Genomic DNA, 16,722 nt, shown 5'->3' on the forward strand with positions numbered 1-16,722 from the left:
CAGAGAGCAAGAACATCACCTGCACAAATGAACTGTCTGCAAGAGCAGCACAAACCAAGTGGCCATTTCCAGTTTAGCTTCCCTGCCCCTCCTCCCTCCAGCGTTTAATCCAACCACTGATGCACACATAATATATGGAAAGAGTCTTTCCCATTGAAATTAAAAGTTTAAATGTTTTCTCTTTCTTGAAAAAGCATCTTCCATATGTTCAGACTGAGATGGCCATAATCACTAGACTATTTTTGTACTGGCAAGCATCAAAACACAATCCAAAGTCCCTCTTCCAGAAGAAGCTGTTCTTCCCATCCCTGCAGCAGTTTTCAGGCAGGAAGACCACCACAGCAAAACATATGCTAAAACTACGCTTTTTCTTTCTGATCCAGCTCTGCAGATGGCAGAATTTTATTAAAATCTGGAAGTTTCACTTTCCTGAGGTGGACTGGGAAGAAAGCTCGTGTCTCACTTCCTAAATGAAATCCCCAAGTAGGCTCCTCTGTGCCAACACAGAGAAGAGCTCCCCTACTGCACAGCGCTACAGGAGGAAGGCCAGGTTGACAGCAGCCAGGGAAGTCGTGCCAGCCCAACCCAGCCAACCCAGGCTGAGCTACAGCTGAAAGCATCTTTGCAAGGGCTCTCTGCCAGCGATTCTCCAGTGCTTCTCCACCGATGGCCAACAGGGAGCAAGCCCTTGCATTGGGTAATGTTGGTCTGAGTTTTAACTTAACTCCTCTGACTACAAGCATCACTGGAAGCTCCCATACCGGTATGCTGCTGATATCCCTTTTAAAATGGAAACAAATGCTTTTCAAACTGGAACCACTGCAGTTATTATCAGGAGCGCTACGACCCTTTCCATTGTTCAGCTCATTCAAGAACAACTAGCCAGGAGGTTAAAAAAAAATGCAACCAACCAAACCTTAATTTAAACAGTTACAGAATTAGTCATCAACAAACTAAGCAGTGTTTAGACAGTAAGTTTGAAATATGCCACACCAATGCTCTTAGCAGTTGCAAAATAGAATTAGAAAACTAACATTTATTAAATCAATTTGAATTTTAATACACATTTCAAAAACGTGGCAGCATAAAAAGAAACGTTTTTAGAAACAACCTGAATCTACCATTTGCACTGTTACATTAACGATCAGCGCTCTCCTGTCAACAGTTCCAAAACACACTTGACCTAAACCACCAAATTTTGGTACCATAATTAATGCAGCAGTGAGATACGAAAGACTCCAAGTACTCCTGCATTTGTGGAGCAAAAGTACTACGCATGTAATTTAATAGAAGTCCTAATAAATGTACCACCAACAATCCCAGCAAAACTTAACAGCTCTGCAAAACCATTTAGAAACAACCCATGCTGTGCATTTTACTCCTCTTAAATCAGACTCTGGTCTGGCAACGTTTCTTACACGTAGTGGACTGGGAAACAGATTTACATCAGTAGGTCACGATCAAACCACCAAATCAGGAAACTGTAGGATCCTCTTGGGTCAACACAAAAATCACATACAAGTTTAACTAAATACATTTTAATAGGACATCATTAAATCTCATGAGGGCTAGAAAACACAGACCTTAGGTACCTGGGTTGGCAAATAAAGACAAGAATACTAAGAAGCATTTTCCACCATTTACTCATTATCAAAAATATTTTTCAACTCTTCTTGCAAAACAAAAACAAAAAAGTACAGACTGGACACATACATCACATTTTTCTTCCTATGGCTTTAACCCCCCACCCTACCCACCCCACAAAAAAGACGGGGGGAGAAACAAACCAAAACCAACAAAAAGATCTGACCACGTCCACAGAAAATGACACCATGGTACACTACAAAAAGAAAGGAGGTGCCATTCGTGTCCAAAGGTTTTTGCTTATTTCTTAGGTGAGTAACCATCATTGTACATGCTTTGTGCCAAATCAAAATATACCTAGTGTTAGGTCAGCAAGCACTGCAGACTCCATTAGATGAATTAAAGAAAGATGGAAGCAGTTAACTTGAAAAATTCACATACTATTTAACATGCTGTTGAAACAGGAATTGCCTTTTAAATTAGAAGGTAATGTTGTGTGTTCTAGTCAGCCTGTGCTTAATCTGTGCTCTATCATTCCAAGAGGAGAAATTTCTGCTTTCACAAAGCAACTGCATTTTTAAGGTTGCCAATGGAATCTTAACTACAAGACTAAACGCTTCTGACTGTACTTTTATTAAGGGATTACGATTACATAAACTTATATATTTTTTTAATAATAATAAAGCTGAATTCCTACAAAGGTGTTTTCATTTTTAACACTTTTTGAAATGAGCTCTCTTACAAATTTTTGTTATTTTTCCACTTGGGATCTTTTCAGCCCAAGTCACAAAAACATTGATCTTTGAAAGCAACTTCCAATATATCACGGAAAAATGTGACGGATTCTGGGTAAATTATACAGCTTTTTGTGTCTAACAAACATCCAAAATATTTGACCTTTGATAGAAATCCATTTTCTGCCCCAGCCAAGAGATCCTGTCAGCAAAGAACTGCCCTCAAACGGGCTCCTCCCAGGTGTGTTGCACTTTGGCTTCAAACAAACAAAAATACCCAGCGATGGAAACTGCTGGAGGGATTTGTGTACTGCACCCACTGACTGGCAGCACAACGGGGGGCAGAGAAAACAGAGCCCCTCCTCGGAAGCTCACTAAAAAAAATAAAAGCAGCTCTGTTCTAGTAGCAGTAGTGCTAAAATCAAAACCATCAGGAACTGGCAATGAAAGAAAAAAGGAGAGGGCTACTAAGGAAGTAGCGCTACTCGAACCTTCTTTGTGTACATGCAATTTTTCCACTTCAATCAAAATAGACACATGTCAAACAAATGGAGCTGGCATGGAGAGCGTTAACAGATGAGGAGCGTGACCAGTGGAACTGGCAGGAAAAGAAAATTAAATGATGGTATTACCAGGGATAGCATATTGCAGTCAGCGATTTAACATTCATGTCTAAGTAAATGATCTCCCTGACCCTCGTTGGGAGACTGAACTGCTTTGTGGGCTGTTAGCTTTCTCAGTATATTACTGATCTTAATTTGTAACTGCTCCATAATCAATTCTAACAATCAAAAATTACCTATCCTTCTCAGACCGTATTCCTCAGCTTAACGCTGCGCTTCCTCCAGAAATACTAGGTGATTTTCTGGCAATAGTGATTGTAACCAATTGGTAATTACTTTTCTGCACCATAATCTAGCACAGCTTACACGGGCTAACTAGATACCACTTCTCTACATTTAAGCAGAAGCTTTGACTGAGCACAAAGCATGAGCAAGTACAATGAGGTTAATATACTTCTTGCCAAAGATCTTGTGATAAAATCATTTACATCAGCAATTCATCTCAAACTATGAGGTGCTGTAAGAACTAAAAACAGTTTTAGGGTAACTCCTCCATTATCTGCAACTATTTCCCAGACACTAATACACATAACATAGCAATGAAAAACACTTGATACAAGTGATCTAAACGCAGGAGCTCCAGCAAGTTAAACAGAACCATAGCTGCCTTTAAACTGTAGCAGTTCCCCTACTGACGGCAGGGAAAAGAAAAAGATTCAACAGTCATATCTCACGTCTATAGCTTCATCCAAACTTTTGTCATCGTGTGTACTGGCAGCTAAAAACGTAGTTACTGGTGACCCTGTCACATTGATTACACTGGTGCTTGTGCTGGCATTGCGCACTGCAATGCTTGTCACATTAATGCCCAAAGTAAGCCTAGTCTGCTCCAAGGCCTTTTCTGGCACTGCAAATGCCTCCAGCTTCTTCTCCCCATTAGCCATGTAGGAGTTTTGGCAGCCACGGCATATGCAGTCAAGGCAGGCTTTGCGGTTAGAGTAGCAAGGGCAGCGTTGGCCACGGCATGTAAGAACACTTGGATTTTGGGTGGCACGACCACATTTACACCCTTTCTTTTCTTGTGGCTTTTTATATACAGTTTTTGTTGGGCTTCCCGGCATAACATTACTGCTAGGGACTTTCTCCTTTGCTTTGTCTTTTGTTTTCAGCACTCCTGGTTTGGCTTTTGGGTGAGATTTCTTAGGGGCATGTTCTAAATTCTTTTTCACACTTTTGTTAGACAGGAGCACAGTTTTACTTATTTTGGGAGTAGTGCCTCCATTAGGTACAGTTGCAACAGGCTGCAAAGACATTTTATTTTCCTGTTTCACTGTTACAGGAGCTGATGCTCCCAGTGTTGGGCCACAGATGATGCTGGAGATGGGTAGAGGTTGCACCTTTTCACTGTCGCTTTCTGATCGAGATCGCTTTCTGTTTAACTTGACTACCTTGGGTGTTGCTGCTGTACATGAGATCCCATGAGGAGAAGCATCTGTGGACACGAAAATGTTATGGCTAAGAGGCGGGGGGGAAAGCTGTAGGAAAGGGCCATTAGTCACATTTGCCTCCAAGCTGGGCTGCAAATTAGAACCACAGACTTCGGTATTTGAAACGGTTTCTAAGCTCCGGAGAACTTCCTCAACACTAAGGAGAAGCGATCCGCCTGGTTTTATATCTTCACTAAAACTGCAGATGTCAATGCCTGTCGTACACAAGTCACTGGTAGAAACTGGGTCACACACAGGCTGCAGGCTGCTAGAGTTATCTTCATTTTTCATATACTCTCCAGTACTACATACATCAATCGTGTTTGCATGTTCAGGAGAAGGAATATTCACTCCAAGTTTATCTACTGAAAGCCCATTACAATTGGGCAACCCATTGATAACAGAACCTCTAATATCAACATTCTGCGTGCTCTCGGGTTTTGACGTCAAAGTAGCTGGAGGATCACTTGTGAGTTCCGAGGTTGAAGGTACTGGGGAATGTGTCAAACACAAAGCCAAGGCTGTGTCGGAAGATTTTTCCGTCTCTTCGTGGAGTGGGGATCCATCTTTGAGCAAAGCCAAAAGATCCGCAGAACAGTCAACTGCTTGGATAATATCTCGTGCCAGTGGAGTTTGTGTTATGTACTCGCAGAGTTTCTTATAGCAATTCACTAAAATGCTTAGCTGCTTATTCTCCTCAAACTGTTCATAGTCCTTGCACCAGCTGCATGATGGTTTCATCATCATCTTCTTGCCTTTACACGTTTTGCAGACATAATGCTGACATGTGGAGTTTGTAGGAGCAATAGGATCTTGTAGCAAATTTCCTAAAGAAAAAAAGAAAAAGAAAGATTACCATGAACTCAAGCCAGGCTTCCCAGATCGTACAGGATGGATTTCTGGTAACATGCAGCAATAAACGGCCTGAGAAGGTCCGACAAGTCACAGGAGAACATACCACACAAAGAATCATCTAAAAATTCTCACAGATGCCATATCTGATTTTAAAACTTCAGAAAAAGATAGAAATACATCACACCATAACACCATACATAATTGGTTGTGCTGCTGTAGCCTTTATAAACACTCATAGCTGAAACAAATCCAGTCCCGATATACCCTCAGCAATTTCTTCCACTGAAAGTTACAAAGGACGTAAGATTCCTATGAGTTTACCAGAAGTGCAGCAACAAACCTCCATGAAGAGCTACCACAGAGATTTTAATTAAATCAGTGAAAACAAATGGAAACTGAGTAAAGGGAAACCCTAAAAGGAATGTAAAAATGATGCAATAGCAAGCCCAGAAGAAAGGAATGCACAACAGAGACTGTTTCACTTTTCATTTGGCTGGGAGTGAAAACAGCATAGCTTTATGACAGCATCACCAATGAAGCACAAAGATTTTGGTTTTGTGAACAACAATAGCAATTAAATGGCTCTTATGAATTCTTATTAAGTACTAAATAAAACACCTAATAATGTATTTGAATAAAAATGAAAGAAACCTATATTGTTCCTTATTAGATTGCTCTCATGCCAGAACAGAAGATGCAACCAGGGAACTGTTAACTTATGCTGGGGAGTGGTGGATCCCCACTTTCCAATTCAAAGACACCCATCAGTGGGCCAATACTTAAAATAACAGTAGTTGTCACAACCAGATGCTTAAATACTTCAAAGCGTCAAAACCAGCTCACATGTCCTGTGCAGATGTGAGTGAACTGCAAGAGATTTCTCTGAGATCTTACTGTTAAGGAAAAAAAACATTTCAAAAAGCCAGTTGCTGATGTACTGAGCACACCTGACACCACAGCCTTTACACATGTGGTGCTGAGAATCTGGAAGGTAAGGTTTTCATCTCTCCAAAATGAGAAGTCCAGAAGAAAGTCTTTGCTTGTTCTTAAGAAAAAGGCGAGTAACATGGAAGAACAAAATACAAAAGAACAGTGCTAATTTAAATTCTGCATAGAAACATTTCAGCTAGTAAGTATATCCAGTATCACTTGGTTGGTTCTAGCCAGCTGCAGGCCAGAAAGGTATTTTAAGACCTAAATAAACTTCACAGTACCTATAGTCATCTACAGCAACAGGTTTCCCCTTCTTTAACAGCCGATGCTCAGCTTTGATCAGCACTATCTCCCTACGAGGAGCCTCTGTTGGATGAGTGACAACAATCAGTGGATTCCCACCCAGATTTTGCACCAAAGTGAAACATGCTCTGAGGAACAAATAAGTAACATTTGGAAAATTGGGAACAGAAAGCAAAGCGTGCCAAGTAAAACAGACTGAAAGAACAAGTCCTAAATGTTTTCTTTCATCAGTTGCTTTCAAGGAAATTGTAGATCAGGCGGACCTTCCACAGTAGATTCCCGTGGCAGCCCCTTGGAGTGCTGCAGCCAACCAAATCTCCTTGAGCTATGAATTCAGCAACCCCAACTTCTCTGTATTGTATTATCTTAGTAGGGAACCCAACCCCTCAGAAGAACAGGACGCACTAACCACTGGCTGCAGTCACACTTTGACTGTGGAACTTGTCCCAGCGCTCCATCTTTTACGAAAAAGCTCCATGTCCTTTCCTAACCCAGCCCTCCCTGCCTTCCATTACAGAAGCAAATTCTGAAAATTCAGCTTTTTTTGTGTTTGAAGTAATAGGAAACTTGCATTAGCACTGTCATTTTGAAGAGCTCCTGAATGCCATGATTGAGCAGATGAAGGGACCATCCTGTTTTCCCTATGAAACCTGAATCCTTCGGTACTGATGGGACATGAGAAATGCCACTGTGCTGCAGCTGGAGCTGTGACTATATGGGAACATGCAGCATTCTAACACAGCTACTCAAAAGCAATACAGAAGGAACCACGAATAGAAGCTGCACAACAGAGAGAGGTTCAAAGCACAACCTCAGCAACTGGAAAATGAATGTACAACCAAGCAGTAGGTGTGTAACTTTTCCTTGCCGCTCTACTGAGAAGGGCTGACTTGAAGAAGACTGACTCCAGATCCTACAAAGACAATAGCAAAACACTCCACAGTGAAGATTTAAAGCCAAAAGGTGGAACCTGAAGTGAAACAATGCAGCCTGCAGCAGAAACGTTATATTCCCTTTAAATGACACTATTTACAGAGCAACACAAGCAGAGACGTCCATGGTGCTCATAAGATAACATTTGATTTTGTGAGAAAAGTCCATAACCGCCACTGGGGAAAAACAAAAGAAAGCTTTAAATTGTATCAGCTGGTTTTAAAAGCTATATCCGTAAGTGGAAAGAGTTTAAAAGCAGCTGCTGGGCCCTTCTGGATCTTGGCCCTTCCAGCAGGAAAAGCAGAAAGCTGTGTTCTGACTCGAGCAAGAAGCAAGCACAAGAAACACTTGCTCACATAATGCTCTGAGACTTCAGCAGGCTCCGTCAGACTACATATGCATCCACTGCAGTTCCAGCAGGAAAAGGCCAGCAGTACTGTGCCTGTGCCTTGGTCCACCCTCAGCCTATTTTGCAAAGACTTATGGTGATCAATCCTTTACAGATTATGAAGCACTAAAATACTTCAGAGATCAGACCAAATAAAAAATGTGTAGTCACAATTTAACTTTTAATTAGATTTTTTTTTTTAAATCTTGTTGGCAACTGCGCGATTCATTTATCCCAAAATACATTTGGCTGAAACTGCTGAACGGGTGCAAAAGCTAAAAGAAGATATTAAAATCTCTGAAAAAAAAAGAAGTTGTAATTTCCAGAAGCTATGAGGAAGAAGACAGATGGACAGACAAAACAAAACACTTTGTATGCTCTCAATGGAGGAAAGAACACAGTGAGTTCCACCCTCCACAAATGCCAGCAACCTACACGGGGGAGACGTTAGGAATGCCTGAGCCACGGGAATATTTTCAGCTTGAGCTCATATCTCATATTCATTCTCCAGTCAACGTTTTTCTTGTGCGTGTTCTGTGGCAGTTATTACCCTCTTCAGATTTAGTATTGCTAATATTAAAAAAATAAAAACAAATCGTTAGATGCAAATTCACAGAAATTTAAGTTTAATTAGTTTTAATACTTGGGGAATCATGCTAGGTCAACAACATTGTCCCAGAAAGGCAATATCTGAGCTCTTACCAAGAATCTGGAGGTACTAAGCTTTGGGATGTTCCAAACTGTTGGATTGCACAGGCTCTCAAAGTACCAGATCTCCCCAGATTAAAATTACAAAGTTCACCAAGAAAACAACAACAGAAAGGTTTCTGAGATGTTATCTAACCCATCCTCAAACCCAAGAATAACCACACTGAGTTAGACCAAAGATCCATGTAGTGCAACATCCCATCTCACTAGTGGCCAAAAGCAGATGCCTATGGCATGGAGTAAGAACAAGGCAAGCACACCCTTAGTCCTTGCCCAGCCTTTAGCTGTTATTCTTGGAGATGGAGTTTCCACATATTCAGTAACCCTCAAGATTCTCTCCAAAGGCTTGCTTCATCTCTTCTTGAGCTGTTTGAAATGTTATCCGTCACAGCAGGCTTTGACAAGAAGGTCAGTCCCTGGTCAGTTACTGTGCTGAGCATGACTTTTTGTTTTTGAACCATTACATCTACTAGTTTCACCAGACAATTTCTGCTTCTTGTGTTGGAAGAGGCCAACAGTCAATCCCTACCCCCTACCTGCCTCAACCACACTGCTCATGGTTTTACAGCCACCTATCACATATCCCCCACGTTGTCTCTTTTCCAGACAGCTTTATACAGTGCTGTAATAAACTTCACCACCATTCCTGATTTTTAACATTTGTTTTACTTTTGATTGATACTCAGCACTGAAATAACATGGTTTTCATGGTTTTTATGCTGAAAGGCCAAGATCTCACTTTTGGCTGGTAGCCATCAACAGTCTATCACTTACATACATTTGTATGTTTACAGAAACTCTTTAAGATATAAAATGATGTGCTCTGAGAAGTAAGCAATATTTTTCTCTATGTTTATCATTCAATATTTATCTCAACTAAATTTCATTTGCCATTTTATTGTGCAGTCACTCTTCCTCCTAAGATCCCACCACGATTACTCATTGCAGACCTTCTTGTTACTACTTGAAAGAACTCATAGTACTAAACTCCATCTTTGCTCACCCTCTTTTTTCTTATAATGCCTCCAGTAAGAGGTTTCAAATTTCCCCAAACATCAGCTCTTGACCTCCCTACTATCAGAAGGGTTTACCAAACATCTACTTTAATGTGAGCACTTACACTTACTAAGCAGGATATACAGAGAAAAGACTTTTAATATATTATTTACAGAACATTGTGGCCGTCCTGGAAAGCTGTTACCAGGAGGGAGGTCATTTAAACCCCAAGGAACGCTTCCTGTGGAGTTCCTTAATGAGCTTTACTCCACAGCTGCAGGAAGAAGGGAAGCATCTGCAAACTGTATCTCACAGACCACAGAGGGAGAAGAATTGGGCACAATGTGATTATTGGGTGCATGTATCCAGCAAATGTGCTCCTTTCATTCTTATCTACCTTGAGCAAAGGCAGAGCGCCCTAGAAAAGGAGGTACATTCTCAGCACATAAAACTGCTTTGACACCCTTGGAAAAGCCTATATATTGTCTTTTTGAAGGCCCAAACTTATAGGACTGACATAAATATTATATCCTAACTTGATGAAGCAAACTAGTAAAAAAAAATCAAGTCCAATTTTGTTAAAGTACGCATTTCACCAGAAATCACCCTCATTTTATACAGCATGGCAAGCAAGTAGAAGTTCAATTGCCACAGCCCTCTGCGCTATCATTCCTGCTCTGCAAGCTGTGTTCACTGCAGGGGAGTTGGACTAGATGGCCTCAACGGTCCCTCCCAATTCTAAGGATCCTATGTCTATGACCTATGATCTAAGGATATGATTCTAAGCAGCAGCAAGTGCTGTGCTGTGACCACTGGGCTCAGGAGATGGAGACTGACAAGTTATATCGTGGAAGGACTTCAAAGTGAATTCCTTTCTAGAAGTTGGAAAATTCTACCTACCTGGAAAACCTGATACTCAATGTGCTTTGCATTATTTCTGAAGTTAAACATAAATGTGAAGAAACTTCTTTGGCTTCACACAACTCCATCATATCGAGCAACTCCTTACTGCATAGTTACTCAAGCTGATCTGTAAATCATAACACAGTAAGAAAACAAACTAAGAAAATCTGTGTTTGGACTCAACTACAGATCTGGGTAATTAAGATCTTCCCAGAAAGGTGCCTGTTGGAAACTTACTAACTTGTCTCTAAACGCCATGGAACACAGTCAGTGTGGTCAACATCCTCAGGTGAGCATCAGAACTACTCCATCATCTCCCATTGCGTCAATGAGAAACACACACCTCAGATCACACTGGAAGGCAATACTGTAATGTTGCAGCCTTGGAAGCCCGGCACCACCCAGATCTCACGGCGGAAACCACAGACACTCCTACCAACATTTCTCAAATTTGTTTTAATACTGGAATAGTTTTAGCTCAGAAACCAATTTAAATTCAACTGGTACAGCCTTGCATTGTCAAAATGCGTGCAGTACAATGCAGACAACCTTGAAGAAGCAGTTCTCCCAACAGTCACGTGCAGGATTTTAAACAGGAAACAGCAAATTTACGTAAGGCGATTTAAGAGGAAGAGAAATCAACCAAGTTCCTGGCTAAAAATCGGTGCATTCAGAGAACCGCCAACGTGTGATAGCTGGACAACAGTTTTCATTAGTTAAAAATAGAGAACAGAAGAAAATATCAACAAAAAATACCTGAGAAAAATGTGCCAATCCACACTTATTTCAAACACAAAAGGGAACTGTGATCTGGCAGCCCAGATCATGAACCAGCCTTCACTTTCCTCAACAGAAGGAGAATGGACAAAGAATGAGAATTCCACTCAGTGTTTCCATCACAACAATGAATGTGCTTTCTCACTTTACATCTCTGATATCCAGGCTTCACTCGCTCAGAAATGGCTCACATCTGCAAAGAATGTCCAATCTCATGCACATAAATAAGGCCTTTTAGTAGTGGGAACATGTTCCTTCTCCCTCTTTCCATCTCCATGACTGGAAACTGAATTTCCTAGAAATTTTACATCTAGTATCACACAGCAGTCTTCTGTGAAGGACACCCCATAAGTGCTGCATACCTTGGACAGTCTCAGTGCCATCAGAGAATTCAAATGTCAGTTGCTCTAGAATCATAATTCACTTGCATCCCACTAGTTTCTAGAAGCTTCTTCCCTTAGATATTTGTAGAAATCTCCATTATGAATATTTGAAGAAACAGTAGTGTTTGAAAGGTCTAATTCACAATTTCCCAGTGGCAAAGCAAAGCCTAAGGTCACAAATTCCACTTGGGGTCCACACCAGCACTGCTGAGAGCTGAAGACAAGGGGGCTGGAGGAGGTCCCACCATGGACCAGCACAAGGGAAAAGCAGTCAGACCTGCAGAAGCAATGGGGAAATCAGCTCAACAAGGGGCAAGGAAGGAAGACAGAAAGCCACCAACATGGATGAGAGATGCACATGTTTACACAACCAGCTCTGGAGAAGTTTCACACCTCGCTGGTTGGACGAATTCAGTGAGCCTCAACTTCTACCTACGGTGTAAAAAGTTTCAACAACTAGGCTAATGCGTTTATACAAGAGCAGGGTGGGAATAGCATCCCTACAGTGACATCAAATAAAAGGAGTTGACATAATACTATTTCTATTTAAATGCACACCATTCCCCATGCTTGACAGTTGGTTCCATAACTCTGCTTTACCATTTAGCCTTAAAACCTCCAGCTAAAATTCTCAGAGCTATCTCATCACATCCCACAGGAACTGTGTGAGGTGCTGGTCAGTATTATCACACTGTTTCTTTGTTCCTTGCCACCCGTTAATCTCTTTGAAGCCACACATTGTCTCACATCCCATTACTTAGATTACAGGATGTTTAAAGATATGAGCTGTATTCTTACCCTGCACTTCCATGGTACAGACTACCTCTGGATTCCTGGCCATGTGTGCAGTGTTCCACTCAAGCCATGCAACCTTTCCAGTCATTTTACATTCTAAAGAAGCAACAATCTTCCACATATTTTCTAAATGTCTGTCAGAGGCTCCAGGGTGAAGTTTTCCACTGATAGAAAGAAGCCAAATGATCAGATGACAATCTCCTACAAACATTTTAACTGATGTTCAAAAAAGACTGCTAATGAAGGAAAGACAACTGACGTTCTGAATGACTCAAAGAAACCTACACAGCATTCAAAACAGAGAGAGTCGCTTTTGAGATTTGTATCTCAGATAGGCAGTATTTTTAAAACACAAAAATTTGTTGCATAAACCCTGCTAGGATATTTTTAAATGGCATGTGGTATTAGCATGCAATTTAATAATAATCACATTAGTCCGGAGTCTAAAACACAGATTTCACATCCTCAAAACACCTTCTACCTTGTGCACAGAGTACTTATTTCAACCCAAATCTCTAGGACATGCCTTCTCACACACCCCTCCAGCAGGACAATGCATCACCTGCAGCACCAGCTATGAAGCCACCAGCTATGAAGCTCACGCTTAAATCCTAGAAACACACACTGCTGTCCCATCACTGTAAGTAAACCTTTCCAACCTGCCAGGAAAGGCAGAAACCTTCAGTGCACTCGGAGCACATCTAGTTGACCAATTTACAATGCCACACATTACAACTTTCTGCCAATGCAGCTTTGCTATCAGATTAGAAGCAAACCAGTTGGCTTGAATCCAACGCATTGAGCAAACAGTGGGAGCACAACCACATCAGCTGCTGTATGTAGCTGTCACTCCTAAAACCAATTCTGTGAAACTAAATGGACAATCTTGACTGCAGAATGAACACCTACAGAATAACAAAGCCTAGCAGGACGCATTCAGAGACATTAAGTGCTGAAGCTGATGACAAGGAGTGCTAATTTGGGCAGGGATCTCCCAAAGGAAATGCTATGGGATTTTAACAATTTTATACACATTACTGATAACCCATGCAGCATTTCTCCAACAGAGCATCTTTTTAGGCAATCACAGTCAAAACTTCATTTCACTGAAGTCTGGACAAAAAGTAACCAGACATTCAGTGTTCCATGTTCTCGAATCCATATGCAGATACTTGGATCTCACAGTCTATGGACCACAGATGCAGAAAAAGAAACGAGCATCTGAAAAACTTTAAATATTTTAGAGAACAGACAGTTGGATTTTGGTGCTCAAAACACCCACTCTTGTTATCGTGGCATTTCACAGTGTAATCTCTATCTCAGTACTTAAACCTTACCTTTTAAAACACTGTGTGAGATTTAAAAGGTTCTGATAGCTGGACAAAGGCATGCAGAAGATGGGCCTTAAATGATCTTACATATACAGGAAGCGTAGTAACTCTCAGCACGCACACATACAAGAGGCAAAATGCTATCTGGAAGTATCATAGCAAGGTCAGAGAGCTGAAGAGGTGCCAATATTCACCTGTGACAGAAGAGCAGGAAGATGAGAAGCAAACAAGAAAGTCCATTTGCCTTTACCGCTCTGAGCTGAAGATTTGTGACTGCTGGTCAACACCAGAGTGGGCAGTTTTGCATTGGACAGGAGCACTCTCCTGTGACTGACTGCCCGCAGGCTCAAGAAAGACACCTAACTCTGCAGGACAGAAACTGTATGTTACTGCAGGGCTGCAAAGCGCTCAGCCCCATAAAGAATCCGGAATTTACAGGGGCTCCACATCTACCAGGCCGCTAACAGAAGTCCAGACACCAAGACAGCACTGGGGAATCCCTTGTAGACTAAATCTTTGAAACCAACAGTGGCTTTGCTTATCTGAAAGTTAGCTGCAGCAGAGAAAAAGAAGTCCAAGTAGCAACCTTACAATTCAAAGACAATAGGAGCTGAAGAGAGGAAGTGGAACCACTGCGAGGCAGCAGGTAAACCCCCATGGAGGCACAAGCCAGTAGAAGAAAACAAACTAAAACAGCGCAGACTGCTCTACAACCTGAAAGCCACAGAAAAGCCATGCAAGAAATGCTGGAGAGGGGAAAAGGAGCCCAGGAATTTGGGCAGGGACAAATTGAAGATAGACAATTTCAGTAACACAGAATGCAAAAACAAGACCGCAGAAGGCCACTAAGGGAAGAAGTCAAGGCAAGGGGAGGAAAAGAACATGTTTCAGAGAAGTAGTTTTAATGTGGGAAGTTCAGACAGCACAGCAGTTAGAGCCACATAGTCCCTCTGTTAGTATCTTAAGAAAAAAAACAGAAAAATACTACTTTCAAGCAAAAGCCATCAGATAAATGAGCAAAAGCAGTAATGATTTATGGGAAAAGACACAGGTAAGGAGATGAAGTCACAGAACCGAAGGCAATGCTCCAGAGACAAAGAGCAGACTTGCAATCATATTGACATCAGAGTTCCACGAGGAAAAAAAACACTTGGGCAAATTATTTCAGGAAATGACGACGCAGCGAGCCTGGGAACCGGCTCCCTCTGTCCCTGCACAAACCGAGCTCTATTTTCTAAGACTTTAAATGGGAGGAGCTACTGCTACAGGATGGGAAGCCTCCATGACTCGCTTAACAGCCCCAACGGCAGCTGTAAATAAATAAAACGGCTAACTTTGTACACCCCAGTAATTCAATTAAACCTTGGTGTGACCACACATTAGCACAGATAAACAGAAGCAACCAGAGAGGCCAGAAGCACGGCCTGTCCAGGAGATCCAAATGCTCAGTAGCAGGGCTCGCCATGGCCGCAGGACAGCAGCAGACACCGGTGCCCTGCAGAGGCTCAGCGCGCTGACAGCTCACCCCGGGCTCCGGGCCCACCGCTCGGAACGCAGCGGTTCAGAGATACGCACAGCGCCCCACTGCTCCGGGTGCGGACCCTTCCCGAAACGCAGGAGGCTCTTTAGGGGGGGAAGGGAGCGGGGGAAGCCTGGCAGCTCCCGGCCTGGCTCTCCGTGCTGGTTATCACGGCAGGATAATTACCTGCCGTGCACAAAAGCAATCCAAGCGCTGTTACTGGGAGCTTGCAATTCCTGGCTCTTAATCTACATTGTTTTTTTTTTTTTTTTTTTCCTTGAAACATGAAGCACGACAAGTGAAAACGGAAAGCCACAAGTTCTCCCTGCCCCTACGTTGTCTCGAGCACCTTTCCCCACGCTCGCCCTCAGCCATCTCTCCTTAAAAACAATTAGCTGAGCTACAGCGGGCTGTTCCCACAGCCGCTAATGACGGCCGTACCGCCCTTTACGACCGGGCCGCCCGCAGCGCAGGGAGACACGGCACAGCACAGCACAGCAAGGCACGGCACGGCACAGCACGGCCCGGCCCGGCCCGCACCGCCTCCCGCCCCCACCCCGCTCCGGATCCGGCGGAGCTCCGCGCCGAGGCCCGGAGCCGCATTGTGCAGGGAACAAAAGAAAGGTCCTCACCGCACACGCAGCAGGAGAGGGACTGCCTGAAGTAGGGCAGGAGCTTGTTAATCTCGGTGAAGGACTGCGGATCCCCCGGGTCGTAGTTGAGCACCAGGCGGCTCGCGGAAACGTAGAGAGCAGTGGCATTCACCGGGTTCATCGCAGCCGCTCGCACGCCGCCGCCTCCGGGGTGAGAAGAACGCGCGGCACCGAGTCCGTGCGGGCGGCGGGGGCGGGCGGCCCCGGGCCGGGGGTGTCACCACGCTGCGGGGCCACCCGGAGCCGCGCGGCGGCGGCGGCGCGGAGGCCCGGCGGCCTCGGCCCTGTCACGGGGCCCGCGCTGGCTGCTGCTCCGCCTCCCGCGGGGCCTCGCTCCCAGCGGCGGCCTCGGCCCGCCCGCGGCGCAGGGAGGCGGCGGCGCTATGCCAGGCTGCGGGCCATGCTCCGCCGGGCCCTGCTGCTCTCCCCGCGGGCGCGGCCTCAGCGACGGCCCCGCATGGCGGCGGCCGCAGGGAGGAACCGCGAAGGCAGCTCGGCGGCGGCGGGCCGGGCCGCGCTGCCCGCTCCGGCGGCGGGGGAGGGAGGGAGGGAGGGAGGGAGGCGGATGCACCTGGGCCTCAGCGCGGCCGCATCGCCGCGGCCTTCTCCGCAGGGCCGGTGGCTGCAGGCTGCACGGCCGCGGGCCGGGCGCCGCTCGCGGGGTGAGGGTCCGCCACCCGATCCGCGCCGCAATGTCAATAGCAACCGTTAGATCCAACCGTCACTGCGGAGCCATCGCCGCTGCCGTCTAGTGCCCGGCACTGCGCATGCGCGCCCGGCGCGTTTCCCTCCCGCAGCGGGGGCCCATCCCGCGGGGAAGGGGGGGGGGGGGAGGGAGGGAGGAAGAGGGGGCAGCGCAGCGCCCTCTGGCGGGGCC

General features: G+C 44.4%; 2 protein-coding genes across 5 annotated transcripts in view; one reads left to right on the top strand and one right to left on the bottom strand.

Annotated features, from left to right (window-relative positions):
• Positions 1-1,016: 1,016 nt before the first annotated feature.
• On the bottom strand, positions 1,017-16,622 carry MSL2 (male-specific lethal 2 homolog (Drosophila)). 3 transcript variants are annotated; one of them, XM_025153524.3, is made up of 3 exons: positions 15,825-16,040; positions 8,216-8,350; positions 1,017-5,195 (listed from the first exon to the last, which is right to left on the bottom strand). In XM_025153524.3, the coding sequence occupies exon 3, from the start codon at positions 5,113-5,115 to the stop codon at positions 3,598-3,600; it is 1,518 nt and encodes a 505-aa protein (XP_025009292.1). In that variant the 5' UTR covers positions 5,116-5,195; positions 8,216-8,350; positions 15,825-16,040; the 3' UTR covers positions 1,017-3,597. The 3 variants fall into 3 exon arrangements, with proteins under 3 accessions (XP_025009292.1, XP_046754650.1, XP_426675.2); XM_046898694.1 differs by lacking the exons at positions 8,216-8,350; positions 15,825-16,040 and adding an exon at positions 16,417-16,622; XM_426675.7 differs by lacking the exon at positions 8,216-8,350.
• Positions 9,794-16,722, top strand: part of PCCB (propionyl-CoA carboxylase beta subunit) — a 40,397-nt gene continuing 33,468 nt past the window's right edge. For both annotated transcript variants that reach the window (XM_040706003.2, XM_046898696.1), the window contains exon 1: positions 9,794-15,996. The gene's annotated coding sequence lies outside the window, so the exon portion shown is untranslated. The remainder of the gene's footprint in view (positions 15,997-16,722) is intronic.

This window comes from Gallus gallus, chromosome 9 (assembly GCF_016699485.2).
Source record: "Gallus gallus isolate bGalGal1 chromosome 9, bGalGal1.mat.broiler.GRCg7b, whole genome shotgun sequence".
NCBI lineage: Eukaryota > Metazoa > Chordata > Aves > Galliformes > Phasianidae > Gallus > Gallus gallus.